This window comes from Sclerotinia sclerotiorum, genomic scaffold, assembly GCF_000146945.2.
Source record: "Sclerotinia sclerotiorum 1980 UF-70 scaffold_15 genomic scaffold, whole genome shotgun sequence".
NCBI lineage: Eukaryota > Fungi > Ascomycota > Leotiomycetes > Helotiales > Sclerotiniaceae > Sclerotinia > Sclerotinia sclerotiorum.
In genome coordinates this window covers 836,751-854,199 of record NW_001820821.1, presented here as the reverse complement: position 1 = coordinate 854,199, position 17,449 = coordinate 836,751, and the positions used below count along the sequence as shown (strand labels likewise).

At 41.9% G+C, this 17,449-nt stretch overlaps 8 protein-coding genes across 8 annotated transcripts; 4 read left to right on the top strand and 4 right to left on the bottom strand.

Moving 5' to 3' along the window:
- Positions 1 to 484: 484 nt before the first annotated feature.
- On the bottom strand, positions 485 to 709 carry SS1G_10390 (predicted protein; the record flags this gene model as incomplete). Its single annotated transcript, XM_001588792.1, has 1 exon — positions 485 to 709. The coding sequence occupies one exon, from the start codon at positions 707 to 709 to the stop codon at positions 485 to 487; it is 225 nt and encodes a 74-aa protein (XP_001588842.1).
- Positions 710 to 1,070: 361 nt separating this feature from the next.
- SS1G_10389 (predicted protein) lies at positions 1,071 to 1,415 on the top strand (the record flags this gene model as incomplete). Its single annotated transcript, XM_001588791.1, has 1 exon — positions 1,071 to 1,415. One exon carries the CDS (start codon positions 1,071 to 1,073, stop codon positions 1,413 to 1,415), a length of 345 nt encoding a protein of 114 aa, XP_001588841.1.
- A 3,246-nt stretch (positions 1,416 to 4,661) lies between these two features.
- On the bottom strand, positions 4,662 to 6,880 carry SS1G_10388 (hypothetical protein; the record flags this gene model as incomplete). Its single annotated transcript, XM_001588790.1, has 3 exons — positions 4,662 to 4,997; positions 5,080 to 6,427; positions 6,699 to 6,880. The coding sequence occupies 3 exons, from the start codon at positions 6,878 to 6,880 to the stop codon at positions 4,662 to 4,664; spliced, it is 1,866 nt and encodes a 621-aa protein (XP_001588840.1).
- Positions 6,881 to 7,779: 899 nt separating this feature from the next.
- Positions 7,780 to 9,412, top strand: SS1G_10387 (hypothetical protein; the record flags this gene model as incomplete). Its single annotated transcript, XM_001588789.1, has 3 exons — positions 7,780 to 7,933; positions 8,449 to 8,643; positions 8,715 to 9,412. The coding sequence occupies 3 exons, from the start codon at positions 7,780 to 7,782 to the stop codon at positions 9,410 to 9,412; spliced, it is 1,047 nt and encodes a 348-aa protein (XP_001588839.1).
- Positions 9,413 to 9,710: 298 nt separating this feature from the next.
- Positions 9,711 to 10,712, bottom strand: SS1G_10386 (conserved hypothetical protein; the record flags this gene model as incomplete). Its single annotated transcript, XM_001588788.1, has 3 exons — positions 9,711 to 10,468; positions 10,570 to 10,589; positions 10,669 to 10,712. The coding sequence occupies 3 exons, from the start codon at positions 10,710 to 10,712 to the stop codon at positions 9,711 to 9,713; spliced, it is 822 nt and encodes a 273-aa protein (XP_001588838.1).
- An 878-nt stretch (positions 10,713 to 11,590) lies between these two features.
- SS1G_10385 (hypothetical protein) lies at positions 11,591 to 12,700 on the top strand (the record flags this gene model as incomplete). The annotated part of the gene is made up of 2 exons (XM_001588787.1): positions 11,591 to 12,460; positions 12,509 to 12,700. The coding sequence occupies 2 exons, from the start codon at positions 11,591 to 11,593 to the stop codon at positions 12,698 to 12,700; spliced, it is 1,062 nt and encodes a 353-aa protein (XP_001588837.1).
- Positions 12,701 to 13,705: 1,005 nt separating this feature from the next.
- SS1G_10384 (hypothetical protein) lies at positions 13,706 to 14,999 on the bottom strand (the record flags this gene model as incomplete). The annotated part of the gene is made up of 2 exons (XM_001588786.1): positions 13,706 to 14,641; positions 14,703 to 14,999. 2 exons carry the CDS (start codon positions 14,997 to 14,999, stop codon positions 13,706 to 13,708), a joined length of 1,233 nt encoding a protein of 410 aa, XP_001588836.1.
- Positions 15,000 to 16,376: 1,377 nt separating this feature from the next.
- On the top strand, positions 16,377 to 17,428 carry SS1G_10383 (hypothetical protein; the record flags this gene model as incomplete). Its single annotated transcript, XM_001588785.1, has 3 exons — positions 16,377 to 16,665; positions 16,741 to 17,168; positions 17,216 to 17,428. 3 exons carry the CDS (start codon positions 16,377 to 16,379, stop codon positions 17,426 to 17,428), a joined length of 930 nt encoding a protein of 309 aa, XP_001588835.1.
- Between the last annotated feature and the right edge of the window lie 21 nt (positions 17,429 to 17,449).

The following is a 17,449-nucleotide window of genomic DNA, read 5'->3' as shown; positions in this document are numbered from 1 at the left end:
CCTTGATCTCCTTTTGGATGCTCTCAACTATAAAACTAAAGAAAAATATAAATAGTACATCGGTCGTCGAATGTTTTTAAAAAATCATTAGTGTTTGCCATTCGTTGTTTTGTTTTCGAGGGAGAGGCCGCTTGAGACACCAAAATCTGGGGAAAGGACCATATTTCGCGCTACTTCATTTAATCCCCGCAAATATTGCGAAACATCACAACGGAAACCGATATCTACAGTATCTATCCTTCACAACACAAACAACACCGGACTTCCAGGTCAGTTTTCACTGGAATTGTGTATAAAAGCTGTTTCCGCAGCTTTATATATATCTGCCACTATCATTGTCATTGTCATTGCCTTCAGTCCATCCTCTGACACTCGTCATAGTTAAGGGTTCATTCCTACTGATTGGCAAGACCGTCCTTATCTTATCGACGCTCCACTTTCTTTCATTGTCCAACAAATCCATCATCCTATCATAAAAGCTAGATCACTTATCCTCAAAGTGAGCACTCGCGAAGTTGACTTGCTGTTTCGCCCGCATTCGTGCAAAAATGGCATCTTGCGATAATCCAAGCATCTCCAGGTACCTCAATGACTCGGTAGATGCTCTCCCGGGTCTTCTCACAGGTACTCGTCGTACGAGCTTTCTTAGCATGCCATCTCTTCTTCGGGAATACGCAAATGGAACGCACAATGCCTCGACACTACCCATTACAAGTCAAGAGTCGGCATCGACGATATCTCCTTGCAGTGAATATGACGAGAGTGTGTTTAGCAGACAGTCAAATAAAACAACCACAACAATGACCAGTCGCCAATCTGCTCAGATCAACCCTGTAGCAGGATGGCAACTCCTGGTACCCCAAGCTACTCAAATCAATACTAATGTCGTCCTTCCATGCGAGTTTATACCGATAAACTGCGAAGTCTCCTTCCATCCGGACGATTTCGAGAATTGGCTTGCGCACAGCCTAACCCATTTCAATAATCTTCCTCCTCCATCAAAATGCTTCTGCATCTTCTGTGACGAGGAATTCGAAGAAGATGATCCGCATGATAATTGGAGGCGAAGGATGACGCACAGTCGCGACCATCTCATTGACGGAGAAACGAATATTCGCCCAGATTTTTCGATACTCGAGTATATGTGGAGCAATGGTCTGATGAGCGATGCGGATCACGCTTTGGCAAAGCAATATACCGAACGTCCATTAGTACATGGTCTCGTACGAAAGGGTTTTGTGACTCCTGAAGCAAAATACAAACAGGAAAGAGAGTCTGAAGTTCAGCACAATCTGCAAAAAGAGGAAAGAAATCGTAAACGTTCAGATCAGACGCACAAAGGCATCGAACATCAGAGGTCAACTTCATCAAGAAAGTATATGCCAGTATCCATCGAGCATTCAAAACACACTTGAGCTTTCTAGCTTGTCGCCTAGGCAAAGAATATTTCAAAGTCAAGGAGATGTTGTGAAACTAGCCGACTTTATATTTGTAATGCCGAAATATTGGAGGCTATGTTGATGACGAATTTTGCCACTGTTTCAATGTTTTAAATTCATTTCGTACTTGTGTTAGAGCTGCTGAATTTTGCTCTCACCGAATGAGTAAATTTATCTGTGGACACCCATTTCGATGCAGGTACACTAGGCCATGCGCCCTCCGGGCGTTATCTGCCTAACCTTAACCCAAAAAACAGAACACCGAGTGGGACGGACTCGGCCAATAAAATTTTGTCGATTGCGCAACGTTTGGGTTTATCAGACGTTTTGTTTTGCATCTCTCACAAATTTCGGATTTCACTATGCTGGTTCATGGTCGAAAAGAAAAGTCTCTTGAACGATTTTCATACCACAAATGTATTTCTTTTTCTCTTCCCTTCTATGAAACGATATTTTTATCTGCTTTAAATGTTTGGTTATGATGATGAACTATACTTCCCATGAGTTATGGTAGTGCCGTCATGAATAAATAGCACTTTACTTGCGTTTCCTGTATCATTCCAATCGTGCATATGTGCGTGGTTTGCTAGGCATCTTTATGATGGTAAGGCGTACTTCTCCGGAAAATGACTCGATGGGAGATATTATCTTATATTGAACCCTTTCCATGTAATAGTGCATATCGTTGTCCAACCAGGTGAAGCAAGCCAATCACCCACCAGTACTCATATGCGTTGGGATAGATTATATCACCAACAGTCATGCATATGAGTAGACCTGGTCATAAGCTATGCTATAGCCTATAGAGCGAAGAACCATATCTGTTGTGGGAAACCCGTCAATTTGGAAATTTTGAAGCCATCCCCAGCCTTCTAAATTGTCGCCTTCCCTACCATACCCAAGCCCTAAAATGAGAACAACAATAGTACTGACCCGTCTCATAGTTAGAAGCTCTCAAGATTTTGTGTTTTAATTTCAATAGTTAAAATTCGCATACCATTCTCGCACCAAATCGCAACCATGTCTGATGCTTCGCCCGGGTTTACATATATAGAACCATAGAATCATAGCCCCATAAATCATGCATCGAATTGATTTCCAGAAGCACTTTTAAAACATTCCCATGCAGTACCCTCATCATGCAGTGTAACATAATATTTCTTCCAATAATACCGTTTACCTGCACTACAAGGGTCATGATGTGTGGAAAAATAACTGCACAGCCTCACTCGTTTGCTGCGCGGCATTCGGTGAGCTAATCAGGCTTTATATGTCAATATAAGATTTTACTTATGGATTGATGGAGCATATATATGTTAGTGGTCGTTATTGTTAGGTGCACAATATAATATCGAGTAAATGCGTTAATGGTATGTAGATATGAATATATGCTTTCCATATAAGAAGCTTTGATCATTGATATATGCAGTTTTTGGGTAGGTTATTTTATGGATTCACAAGTGCTGTGATTAGTGATTATAGGGATGAAATAAGAAAGAGATCTTGTACGAGCTTTTTTATCTATTTATATATATATATGTATGTATATACTTCCATAATTTCTCTTTTTATCTTTTGCCTAAACTGTTGATTGAGCATGGCTATGAGAATTCGATAGGTACTTAGTGATCTCTATTCGGGCTCTTGTGATTATAATTAACCCTCTGGAGTGCAAAAAAGAAAAGAAAGGCTTACATCTCATTTATATCGTACACAGAGGTAATTCTTTGGCTGGTTAAAATCAATATCTTCGAAGTTCGATGTCCATGTGCGATTTCTCAGGATGAGTAAAATGTACTATGTAGATAGATGGATTGGTAGATTGAGGGAGATTTGTTTCTAGTTATGAGTACCTTGTATCTTGTAAAGGATATCTTTAGGCGTGATAGAGGGATGGTTTATTGGGTTTTTGAACTTTTTCGGGAAGAAAAAAGGGGGGGCTGTTGAAATGTAAGATTTGGGAATAGTTTTTTTATGTCCTTGTGATGAGTTGTGGTCTTTCTGGGGCATGTATAGTTTTATTTTATATATATATCCTCTTATTCATTCAGATGAATTTCAATAACTACTCCTACACGTATATAAGTGGAATGTTTTCAAGACTTTACTTGAGTACCCCTTTACTTTACTAAGGAAATATCTATATTAATGAGAATTTGAAAACATATTTCAGGGTTTTCTTTAAGCTTTTTAAATTTTTTAATATCTAATAAAAATGAATAATTAAGTTGAATTATGAATTTAATTTTGATTTTATATTATATCTTTTTTTAGTTCCAAATAAATAAATTAATTATTATTTAATTGATAATAGAAGAAATAAGAAAGTTTATTTAATAAAAAAGAATGTAAAAAAGTTAAGATTAATTGTAAATTTAAATTTGAGTAAAGGAGTAGAATAGGATGGAAATAAGGTTATGTAGAAAATAAGTGAGAAGAGGAAAGATGAAATAGGTAGAGATGTAGTAGAACTGGGAGGGAAAAGTTAGGAATTATTGGAATATAGTATAGTAACTAGTATGTAAATATATAATGAAACAAAATAAGTCTTATATCCATATGAGCATTGCTTGCTGTCACGATTCACCATTAAGATTGATGGTGTTACGATGGTAGCAAACTGATTAATTAGGAGAGCTTAGGCCTTGTGCAAACACGATCAGATTTCATCGAATTAGTATGTGATCTTGGTCACCTGAAGATCGTATGCGCACGCACCATCAGAAATCACGTGATAGGGAGCCCTAGGAGCTCCGTGCTCAACTTAGTTATCAATTAGTTTACCTACATTCTACTTGATCTAGTAACGAATTCACTTTCAAGTGAATACCAGTGATAAAGCCTTAACCCATAACTACCAACCGACGAACCTTAGGCAGCCGCTGCCTTTAGTACAGTATCGTTACACTTGCTTCCAGAGACATTATGATAGCTCTGGAACTTTGACCCTGTTAATGTGTAGAAATCTAGATGCTATTGGTATTGATCACTGTGCTGTAACTATAACTATAACTATAACTATAAGTGCTGTTTCTGTTCCTCTTTCTGTTATCAACATGCATATACTGTGCCAAGTAACAATGATATCATTCCCATACGATTCTCAAAAAGAGCATCGCTACTCCTCTCCAACACCAAGTCTTCCCACCCATTCTTCCACATAACTCTCCGCATCGATCCATCCACCAAATCCAGCACATTCTCGATATATATCCACACACCTCAATGAAACTCCACTTCCACCCTCCCATACCTACGCCCATCAACCTTCAACTCAAAAGCCAACCCCGCACTCTCCACCACCATCTCGAGTGTAAAATCCAAATTGAGAAATTCGACTCCCCTTGTCGTCGTCAATCTCGTATACATACTCTTTGGTACAGCGCCCAAATCCGTCGTTAGCGTGCACACGCCTATGAGATCCTTTGTGTCGGAAGCTGGAGGTTCGCCGTCAGAATCACAAGCGATCAGATCATCGGATACGATGAGTGATTGTCCTGGACGGAAATTACGCGTGTAGTGAAAGGAGACTGGAGTATCTGTGCTAAGAGTATCACCCTGCGTGGGGTTAGTCACGAAATAAAAAGGCGATGGGAATGGAGTATACCCTGTGAAGATGCCACTGCATCCTATCACTCACCATCCATCTTTCCCATAATGGACTCCAGTATCTTTCACTAACATCATGTTTATCCTCATCATAAACTGTTGCATACGAGGTTCCATAATGCATTCTCGCTTTCCTGGATACCACCACACTTCCTTCTAATCCTTTGAGAACGGCTCCTCGGACCACAGCAGTCCATGCATTTATAGGTTGCATCACCTCCACCGAGTTGCTTTCTGCTAAGGCCATAGATTGTGCGTGCGTTGGACGTTCGCTATAGGGTGGCGGAGCTGCGCTGTTAAAATGCGCTTTTAACCTTTTATATAGATGATTGCTTTGTCCAAAACCACCGACAAGTACGATACCAGAGACGATACCTCCTTTCCTTCTAATACCATCAACTTGGCCTTGAACCAAATCACACACCTCTTTTACAACTGGCTCAAAAATGTCTTTAACTTGAGCAGTTGTCATGATGAAAAATCCACAATCCAAACCGGCATCTATGTCATCTGGTAGACCTGGAAGAGGAATATTGAATTCAGTATTGTTGTCTTCATCAAAATCTCGTTTCACATATTCTTCCCAGTACTTTAATCCCGTTTGCCATGATTTGGCTTTCTTCATTTTCATCTCTTCAAATCGTTCGACCCCTATCCTACTCTTGCAATGTTCCTCGAATCGATAATTAAGAAATGCGCTCCCGCAAAGTCCTCCGGTACCTACCGCTGACTCTTCTACTCGCAGTGGTTTGAGAGATATAATTTTATAAGCAATGAGATCTACTGTGCCACCTCCGGCATCACACACCACAAAATTGTCACCGACTTGTAGGTGATTTGGTTGAATGGCTTTCAGCGTATAGACAGCAGCTGCTTCCGGCTCACTGATCATTTGGATGGCTGATTTGTCACCCATTCCTGCTCTTTCCGCAGCTTGAAGTGTTGTGTTCTTCGCCGCATCAGACCAGACCGCTGGACAAGTAAGGACAAACTCGACTTTCGTAGTTGACATGAATAATTCTCCATATCGGCGAGTTAAAGTCTCGATTGTGTGCTTATGAATTTGAGTCAAATAATCACTGACAGCATCAACAACGTTTTTGCTGTGCTCCTTTAGCAAGTTGGCAGTTTCAGCCGGACTGACGTAAAAAGGTAATTTTTGAGACCGGTCGAGAAATAATTTGATACATCGTAGTCGGGGTTCCTCAGGACGGAATTGACAACCCCATTTTATCGTTGATTCAGTCCCTGTAGGTGATCCTGGCGGTCTGGAGTACCCTATTTCCGTTGGAACTTTGTCGGATGTGATTCCATTACTTCCAGGCCAAGTTTTGATAATATCTACATCATCAGGATTAGATGTATATACAACAGCAACACTGAATTAATGTTAGTATTTGTGACAACATTTGGAATCGAAATTGTGACGGAGAAGCTTGTGTGGGCGCCAATACGAAGAAACCGCCATCAACACGAACTTTCATGAGATGAAGGTCCCTAAGACTGACCAAACACAATAGTCCCGAATCTTAAAGACTAAACAGCGCAAACAATAGAGCATCTGAAATAGTGTAATTATCAAAAGTGTAAGATCACGCTTTCGCGGTGCCACAAGTATCTTCTCAAGACAAGCTATAAAAATATACATACCCAGAATATGTTGTCCCAAAATCTAGTCCAACAATTAGTCTCTCAGTCACAGGTGCTGGCTCTCGTATTGGTCCGGCGATTACTTCCGTTGAAGAAGTAGGTGTGTGGTTGCCAGAGGTGTAATGATTCCGACTTTCATCGTTTCTCCGACTAGCACTCCTGACAGGTAGACTGAGATTCATGATGACCATTTATGATAATAAATGGCTCTGGTTTCAGGAATACACCATTCACGAAGGGTTTTCACCACGATGGTGATTGTGTTGAGCTAGGAGGAAGGTCGCTTGATGCCCCTCAATTGAGCCCCGCCAGATCCCAAACTAGCCCTTTGAGAAAACAATCAATAAAATGGAGAGGATCGGCTATTTGGTTTTGTTCCCTTTCCTAGATCTTGATCAGGAAGATTCGTGCCGACACTTCAGGAGGTATTGTAAGTTTTAGGTGCTTCAAGCGTGTGATGCTTTTCCGATGTAAAGCGTAAACGTGGAGGAATTAATGGCAAATGGCAATTAACCTTATATATATTCTTGACGGATAAAAGTATTTTTCGAAAGATATCCTATTGTGCTTTAAAAGACGCGCACAAGAAAGGAAGGGATGCAACAATGACGGGTCAAAAACAATACTGAGCAAGATGGGACAAATCAAGATTCCGCCATAGGCAGCAGGAAAATGGAATTTGGAAGCCTGAAGTAATACTGACGGATATCTCGGGATAGAGATGTTATTAAACCGGATCGTCGAATGCAAATAAGATAATTAACTTTTTAAGCCGTGTTAGGTATGATCGTGCTGAATGAAATTTATATAAAAAGTAATAAAAAAGAGTGATGTTTATTTTAAGATGATGGTGGAGTTTGGTCGTGCAGCATAAGGTTAATGTTAAGGTTTTGGGATGATTCGAGTTCCTTTGAACATCCAATCTCACCTACAAATTAGCCGCAATTCAGTGTTACATCAGCGAACCCTTTTGGATGTATTTCAACCCTCTTCAGGCTATCGTGACAGAATCAGATCAATTCCTATCTTGGTAGGGCTGAATATTTCAAAACTGGATCTTTCTGTGATACGACATCCAAGAATGGAGTTATGGGCATGTGGGTTTAATGCTTGGAATCAACTTCAATTCGATGGAGATCTTCCTGATGAACCTGAGGATGCTTTTACCTTCAAACGGATATTGGAAGCAAAGGGAAGTATCAAAATCCTTGGAACTTCTGTTTCTGCTTGTTTAGGTATGTTGATAAGATCTTCTTGACTTGTTGTATTCTATTCTAGAGAGGGGACTTCCAAACTTCTATCACGTGTAATTCACATGATCAGGCATGTATGTTGGGTTGTAAATGAGAATATAAATGGCTTTAGCTGGCAGTAGTTCTGGTTGGTGCTGTGCTTTACATTGAATTAGATTGGTTGATCTTACTTATATGGGCTCTTCCTTTTTCACTTAAATACTCAAGTTTGAAAGTCGAAAGCTCAACGGAGATTACAAGTGAGCTACAAGCTTCCACTCTTCCTTTATAATAGTGCAAAGCTTGGTCTATATAAGATCCTATTTGATATGGGATACGATCTTAAGGTATACATATAGATTGGGTCAGAATTTAAGGACACCCTTCCTACATATCGTTCCTAAGTTAACCAGACAAATGGGAAATATCGTAGGCTCGATACCTAGTTTGACCTTCTTTTTAGCATATAAATATGCTATCTCACCACGTAATATAGCTAATCCTCCTTTGATTTGTAGCAGCAATATCAAACGACCCTTCGAGCCCCGCTGAGGAAATCAAAGTTGCCGGTCATCCAGACGGATTCTTGCAGGCGCAACTCGAGCAGATAACCTCAAAGAATAGCACGCAAACCCAGCAACAAGGAACACACTCCAAAACACCAGAAGAGTATCTAAGAAACGCAACAACAGCAGGAAACGACAAGATAGCAGGTACTTCACAAACCCACCCACACCCATCCCTCCAATAAGACACTAAAAACCTTCAGAATCGACCCCAACAGAGCTAATCCAATACCCTTCACTCCACAACTACCTCACACGCAACAATCCAGATTTCGTTCTCCCCCTCCCACACATCACACAACTCGTATCGAACAGCACGACGTTCAGCGCTCTCACCAGCAAAGGAAACGTCTACACCTGGGGCGACGAACGATATCCCAGCTGTCTAGGACGAGAAATCAGCTTTTCGAATTCTGCCTCCGTGCCCACGCAGCTTTCATCCCTCTCCTCCCTCCCCACAGGCCCCATTAAAAAACTCTCATCTTCCGGCCCTCTAACCGCTGCTCTAACTACCGGACACGATCTCTATATCTGGGGGCGCACTAATATCCCCTCTATCATTCCCGAACTCTCATTCCCACCCCCTTCATCTTCCTCACCTCAATCTCCATCATCATCACCATCCCCCTCAAACGACTATGATCCCATACCCCTCGATATCCACGGAGCCGATATCCTCGATTTCAGCATCGGTGAAAATCACATGTTGGTGCTTACGACTGAGGGGGAATTGTATGTTATTGGGGAGAATGGGAATGGACAGCTTGGGCTTGGGGAAGGAGAGAAGGGGAGATGTGAGGAGTGGAGATTGGTGGATTTGTGTTTTGGGAAGGGAAGTAGGAAGAGGTGTGTTGGGGTGCGGGCGGGGTATAAGTGTAGTTTTGTTTTTGTGGAGGATGCTGGTATTTCGTCATAAAGTTGAGAATGAAATATTCGGTTTGCTTTCACATCAAAGTGAGAGCAAGGATTTGGAAAAACAGGCATTCGGTATGGTATCTCTGTGCTCATTTTGCCGTCTTATGCCACTCTATAATACATCATGACCTTGGGACTACGTTAAAGCTCATTGCTGTTGCAGAAGGAAAGAAAACTAGCTCATAGATTCGTAAGGTAATCCTCAATTTCTTGAGGACTCAGTTTTCTAAAACGTGGGCCTTGAGCACCCTCAACCCCCTCAATGCCCAACAGATGATCGGCTGGTGGTCCCACGATACCTAGGAATATGTTAGCAAAGTAATGTACTTATTTGAGTTGTTAAACTTGCCGATCTCTACTGTATCGCCATTCATCTCCCCCTCAATAGTCTCCTTCAACGTCAAAAGGGCAATGTGTACGGCATCTTCCAACTCCAACCCTTCGGTATATCTCTTCTCCAAGAAAGTCTTTGCAGAAGTAGCGTTCTTTCCGATAGCAGTTGCCTTCCATGGAAAGTAACTACCACTTGGATCAACTTGGTATAACATAGGTCCTCCCTTCAAAATACCACCGGTCTTGCCTGATGGTTTCTTCTCATCAGGATGTACCTCCGCACCAGCAACATCTTCTGACTCTGGCTCAATTCCATCATCCCAACCTGCAATCAACAAACTAACACCATATGGTCGTACACCTCCAGATTGAGTAGCTTCTTGCATCACCCTCGCAACATCTTGTACTAATATCCGAGTAGGTGGGTATTCGTTGTAGATGCGCTTGTAGCCAGTGTGAGATACTTTGCGGGCTTTGTCGACGAGTACGCGGTAATCAGGTCCCATGCCGGAGTAGACCATGCCGATGTTTGGAGTGATAAGGGAGACTTTTGAGAGAGAGGGTGGATCAATGAGGGTGGATGAGGATTTCTTTTCCGTGGCGAGGACAATGCCATTGGTAGCTCCCGATAAGTTAGTACAAATACGCAGATTTAGAGAGGATATATATGTACCTTTAATTCCCAATGCAGTAACACCTTGGTTGACGGCATTTAACGCATACTCTGTTTGCGACTTGGTTAGTACATAGAGCTGGTGGGATGTATTAAAAGGATAGTTGGAGCTTGGCGCATATCAGAATCGAGCTTCATTTGATAGTACGAACCTATTTGGACCAATTTCCCACTGCAAATGTTAGCAAAGCACTTTAATATGTATAGTATATCACATAATGGGAACCTGGGAAGCTCTATTTCAATCATACCTGGGGGAGAAGGTTGTCAAGGAGAAAGAATATCTATCCGCCATTGTATCTGTTTATTTAAACCTATCTTGCAGACTTTGAAGGTTCGAAATCACAGAGTAAGAATTAGCGGAAATGTAAAGTATGGGTGGGATGTGTAGAGTTTGAAGCTATATATTTCGGGGTAGTTGGACTTCAAAGCTACAGGCAGCTCAGGTCCACGACGCGATGTAAATTAGTGCCCTATATATTAGGCAGGAGATGAGCTCAAGCGCCAGGCATCAACTCGACATATGGGCAAAATTCCAAAGCCCTGCAGGTTTACGATATATCTCAATGAAAAATATACATTTTGCATTTTTTCTCACGGGTAGATGTTCTTTCCTTTATTCTCCGACGGAGATTTCAATCCTGATCATGTTGTATAGTAAGGAATTATTTTGGTGGTTTTTTAATATCGTCCTGGGTACTTTCCAAGTAGGTGATAAAGGTAGCTATGTTTTCTAGAAATGTAAGGAAACAATTTTCGGGGATTTTACTAGCGCGATCGTACAAAACGCACACCTCAGAAATCTGATTCAGATGGAAAAACAATCAAAACATTTTTCTCAAAAGCCATCAAGAAGCCACATCTCAACATTGTTGTCCATGTCTCCATATACTCTTCGTACTTCTTCATTGAAGTTTCCCTATGATTGATCTTATTAACTATCTGTTCACTAACTTTAGTACTGCAAACTTACAGCCCTTGGTGCATGGAACTTTCTCTTTGTTTTTTCCAAAGCCTGCTGGAGCTACGTTTATTTTAGTTAATTCTTCGGAGATCGGAAAATCATTATATGTAGCTTCATCATCATAACTTCGAGGCTTCATCGTACCTTCTCAATTCATCACCTAAAAAGAAAATCACAAAAGGAGAATCACAAAGCAAACTTACAAAAATATGTCAGTTCCAGTTACCTCATGGTCGTGGGGCAATATTGCGGAACAACTTGGCTCCCAATCCTCTGGCCAAAATCAAAACGGCGTACACACAGAAAACAAGCAAGCGCATCAAGAAGCTCCTTTGCAAGAACCAGAGCCGGCGCCAGAACCGGTACCAGAACCAAAACGTCGGAGATATTATCCACCCCGACAATGTCGAATATGTCTCGAAACCGTCGAGCCAACCTTCGAAACTCCTACCGCTGGCATAGCTTCAATTCTCAATCCAACACCTCGAGTAATGTACACGTCCGAAGATCCTGAGTTAGGCCGTCTAATGCGACCGTGCAAGTGCAAAGGAAGCCAAAGACATGTTCATGAAGGCTGTCTGACAGCCTGGAGACACGCAGATCCTCTTTACGGAGCACGAAATTATTATGAATGCCCTACATGTAAATTTCAATACCATTTTCAGAGAATCAAGTGGGGTCATTTAATTAGTAGTACATTCGCACAATTATGTCTGACTTTGGCGATATTGTTTGTGACAATTTTCGTCATGGGTTTCGTCGCAGATCCGATCATCAACTTCTATCTGGATCCGTATAGCACAATTCTTTCTTTCCCTTCGATGGGAGGGAGTGGTCCTGCTCTGCATATTGTGGAGACTGAGACAACGACTTGGACTGAGCATCTATTAAAGGGATTGGCGTCTTTGGGAATGCTGGGATTCGTTAAGATTTTCTTCGCAATGTCCTCATTCAGCTGGTGGAATATAAGACAAACTGGTGTGTTTGGAGGCGGCCGCGTTCGAGCTGGAACAGGTCGAAATCGTCTGGAGAATATCAGTTGGACGCTTGTCATTATTGGTATTGGCGCTTTCTTAGTTGTAAGTTAAGACCGAGCTATAAACCATAAATTCGCTAACAATCTTTAGACAGTTTGGAAATGGACCAGAACTTGGAGTAGAGCCGTGCTCGAGAGAGCTGGCGAGACTGTGATTGATGTTGGAGGTGATGATGCTGATGATGAAGAAGAACAAGCAGAAGCTACCGAGCGAGCAAACCAAGAAACTGCAAGAGAACACCCTCCAACAACTGTCGACCCTGACACCAGGAAAAGGCAGTGAGGGCATAAGAGCCTTTTCCCGCATAATTTATCAAAATCTTACCTCAATAGTGTTTGTATATCACTTTTCGTAACTGTACTCGACCATTTCCAAACATATCCATCAGGACCACATGTCCCAGGAGTACCAATCCTCTCCTTTTTTCCACCTTTCCCGCACATTCTTAAGTTGCCACGAGATCCTTCACAGTATCGTGCCAATTAGTCTTCGTGCGCAGAATAAGCCAACTCAGCTGGAGCCCAGAAATCCCGAACGTCTTGTTCTTCTTTTCACATACCGGCGGCCGCGAGTTTCTTGGTCAACACTCCCGCTTCTCATATTCGATCAGACTCCTTTGGAGAATGGTCGCATCGAGATGCTTTCTTTCTGATTCCTTCGCTGCGGCACTGGTTGTGGCTTTATGCTAGGATGGGGAATTAGAGGGACCGTTGATACATTCTTTTTTGGCTGCTTAGATGCTTGGGTGCTTAGGTGCTTGATGCTTTACATAGTTGGATAGTTGGGATGGAAGGATTTGGAAATAGGAAACAGGAAATGGGAAATGGAAACTAAGCGTGTGTTATGGTTGGGTTTTCAGGTTATGCTTGTTTAGCGTGATGTGAGATTTAGTTTGTGTTTTATTTTATTTTAACTCGAAAAGAAAATTTAAGGGGATTTTGAGATATTCAATTCTTTGGGTGATTTGCAAATGGCATGATGACTGCTTTCGTGTATAAAGGTATGTTAGAGAAGTAAATCGCTTCTATGATATTGGTTGTTGGGTCACCCTTATTAATGAGTTGATATTGTACTGCACGTTGAGCATCAAACGAGAGATGTTGATTTCAAAAGGCATGCATTTACGAATACCGAAAACCATTTCGTAAAGGGAAACTTCACAAACCGATATAGTCTGTATAGTCTGTATGGTAGGTAGGTAGGTAGAAGATGATATTCTCCTGTAGATGTCATATCATATCATATCATAATTACCACTAGATATTGAAAACAACTTAAGAAAAAACTCTACGCTTCACAAAAAGCAATATGAGCCTCCAAAACCTCCTCAGCCTCAAACTCCAACTCCGTACCTACACCTACGAAAAATACATATCCTTCCTTCAGTTCAAACTTCTGCTCTCCCGCTTTCAAAGTTCCTTTACCGCCCGTGATAACCATAATACTTGGACCTCCTAGCTTCTCAATGGTTTCCTTTTCGCCTTTTTTGAGCGCCATTGTTAACATGTCGAATTCACTCATGGGTGGTGCTAGTACTTTTGTTTTTCCATTTTTACCTTTGGGGCTTGATGTAGGTTTGAGGATACATTCATCTTTTCCGACGGGAGAAAAGGTCAGAGCAGCGCTGAATAATTCGACAGAGTCGCGGTCGGCGCGGGGACAGAACCCGCTGTTTATTACGTTGTCGGAGCGAGCCATGCATTCTACAATGTCGCCGGAGAGGTAGGCGTGGATACCGTCTGCGGGGACGTAGATGGCGTCGCCTTTTTGGAGGGTCAAAAAGTTCATTGTGAGGAGAGCAACGAGGTTTCCTGGGTCGGAGGCGGAATATTGGGAGGCGAGACGGGGGAGAAGCTCGGGGATGTGTGATGAGGTAGGGAAATCTGAAGAAGGAATTTCTTTGAGGGCGTTGTAGATAGATGTTACTTCTTCATCTGAAAGGGTGAGGATTTTGTGTACGATGAATTTCAAAGTATCTTTATCGATGGTGTCGGAAGGGGAGGTGAGGAATTTAGAGCTCAGGACTGGGATGCTGGTGAATAGTGATTGGATTTCAGAAAAAGGTTTCCAGCCAACGAATGTTTCGAATTTTCCAAGGGGAACAGCGATTTCTGGTTTGTGGTTTGGGTCCCCAAACTTCTCCGGGTCTTGTTTATGCAGCTTGGCTGCAAGGTCCTTGTCAGGGTGAATTTGTAGAGGCAGAGCTTTGGCTATTGAAAGAATCTGAGTTTATGGGGTCAGTATGGATATTCGCAGATAATGGTGGTAGGGAGGAGGCAAGTACCTTTGGTAAATATGGTAGATCTGCTCCGAACTTATCAAGAATTGGTTTTCCAATCAGCTTCTCCTTATTCGCATTAAGATGTTCCTGTAAGTCTTTGCCGTTTGACAAGATGAGAGACGGCGTAGTTGGATATGTCCCCATCCACATCTCCGCGTACTCTTTACTCTCATCGAGCTTGAATTTGCCTCCAGGTGTAGCAGCTGCATACTTTGCTGCTAGAGACCTATTGCCTTGCTTGCCCCAAGGATAATTGTTGCATTGACATTCTAATTGAATGACTGACGAAGATCCGGACATTGTGAATGACTTTTTGGATGAATATGTAGGCTTCTTTTCGAAGATACAGTTCTTAGAAATATGCGGAGTGTGAAGAAAGAAAGACAGTGATCAATGGTTATAACGAGTATGAAAATTAATACCTACCAAGCTATCTGAGAAAATTCCGTATTCTTAGAGTTGTAGCGCCCCGGAGGTGTCTCCCATACACTTACATACATAATGACGTTGAAATTTTGATATATGTGGTTCGCTCGATCTTTTGTTGTTACATCATAGTAGGATACAGAGAGTAGGAATTTTCTGTGGATGTGGTTGATGGATGGGATTTTGAATGTCCCGACCAACCGAAGAACAACTGAATTACTAAGTAGCTGGTTCCGCATCGCTTGTCTTCCGGACCTCCACATGCTCGATGCATGGCACAGAAGCTTAGGTTGTTGTTGGCAGCCATGGCAGCACAGGGCATGTTGAGCTCTATTTATGAGACCCAATCAAAAGCTTCAAGTGCCTATTTCGTATGGATGAATGAAAGTTGGCCAGGTGTTGAAGGAACATCTAGCTAGATGGGGAGAAGCGGTCTGGATTGAAGGGTCTTATCCTGTAGATCATTCATTGGGTGAGTGTGGTGAGATCTCTAGTGCTTTTTAGAAGAACTCAAGTATATATGTTGAATATGTATGAATATCGACGGTCTATTGAGCTACCCCTAAACTTTACCTAGAGTGTATTGTTGTAGATTCCAGATTCGTTCACAGGTATTTGAGAAGAGGTATCCTCACCCGTAAGGTAGCAGAACAATGGATGGAAGCGAGATGGATGAAATATGGAAAAATAATCTAATCTTATTTTCTGCACTCTTATCTCTTATTCTCATCAAAACTAGAAGCCACAAGGATTGAGATTTTGAAGTTTAATTACATCTCATCTAGAGTGAGAACGGATGAGAAAGGTTGAAGACTTAAATCGATTATTTTTCCCCCCTACAACTTCTAGGTTAACCAACTTCGAGCCAAGAACAAATTTCTCTAAAATAACATATTCTGGTTTTTATCACAACTGCAACAGCACCTTCTATTTACTTCTTGTTGTCGCATTAAGTCACTGTTGAAGAATTCTCTTCATGATCGAAATGCTTCATTATTTTTTGTAATAACCTTTAATCTCGATTCCCAAAGACCCTGCTACCATCTGCTCGGTATATCAATTCTCCACTCAACGCGCCAAGTGTCCACCACAAAGGTCAAATACGAAAGGACACAGCGCAACAATCTCACCATCCTGTGCATCGCGATCAATTATTAAACAAAGTCCCGTACGACGTTGGGGCTACAATTATTGGCAAAAGCTGTAACGATTGTAGCAAGTGCCTGAGGGGCCCAGTACATACGACACATAATGCATTTGGCATACCCCTCGAGGAAAGCCTCGAATCCTCCGGCATATCTTGCGCCACGGTCTTCTCGTTTCCCAATGCTACGCAGAAGTAGGGTGAAGACGATACTTTTAGCTGCTTGCGCCATAGGGGCAGTATTCTTTATACTTTCAAGTATACTTGGGGGAGCAGATAGAATTCCATCAGGGACTCCCCCAGTTGTAATTGTCACAGTATTGGATACGGTGGGATATAGTAAAGAATATCAGGACAGCGTAAAGGAGAATCGAATTCAATACGCCAGGAAACATGGTAAGCAATTTCCATGCGAATGGCCAGATCTCACTATTCTGGTACTGGAGCAAGAACCAAACTGATCATTCTTAGGCTATGCAACATTTTTCCCCAGCATTGGAGACTATGATGTTCAAGGATCGCCAAACTCATGGTCCAAAGTTCCCGCTGCACGACACGCACTATCACAATTTCCACATAGCGAATACATTTGGGTTTTGGAGCAGAATGCCCTCATCATGAATCCTGCGCTGAAAGTCGAAGATCACATTATGGAACCAAAACGGTTGGAAAGTTTGATGATCAAGGACCAATCTATTGTGCCTCCCGACAGTGTTATCAAGACCTTTCCAAATTTAAAAGGAGGAAATGTTGATTTGGTCCTCACTCAGGATAAAGACGGTCTGTCGCAGGCTAGTTTTATCATCAGAAAGGGGGAATGGAGTAAATTCTTCCTCGATACATGGTTTGACCCTCTGTATCGTTCTTACAATTTCCAAAAGGCGGATACGCATGCATTGGTGAGTGCTCACGTCTTTGAGAAGGTTCGATATCTAATATTAACTAGGAACACATTGTGCAATGGCATCCAACGATCCTGTCGAAGTTGGCACTCGTGCCACAGAAAATAATGAACGCATACAATTCGGATGATGCAGATGGATATAAAGATGGGGATTTCGTCGTCCGATTTCCAGGTTGCGACCAGTCAGGACGAGACTGTGGAAAAGAGGCCGAAAAATACACAAGACAATGGCGGACTGTCTTCGCCCAACGATGATCCATACCTTTACTACGATAA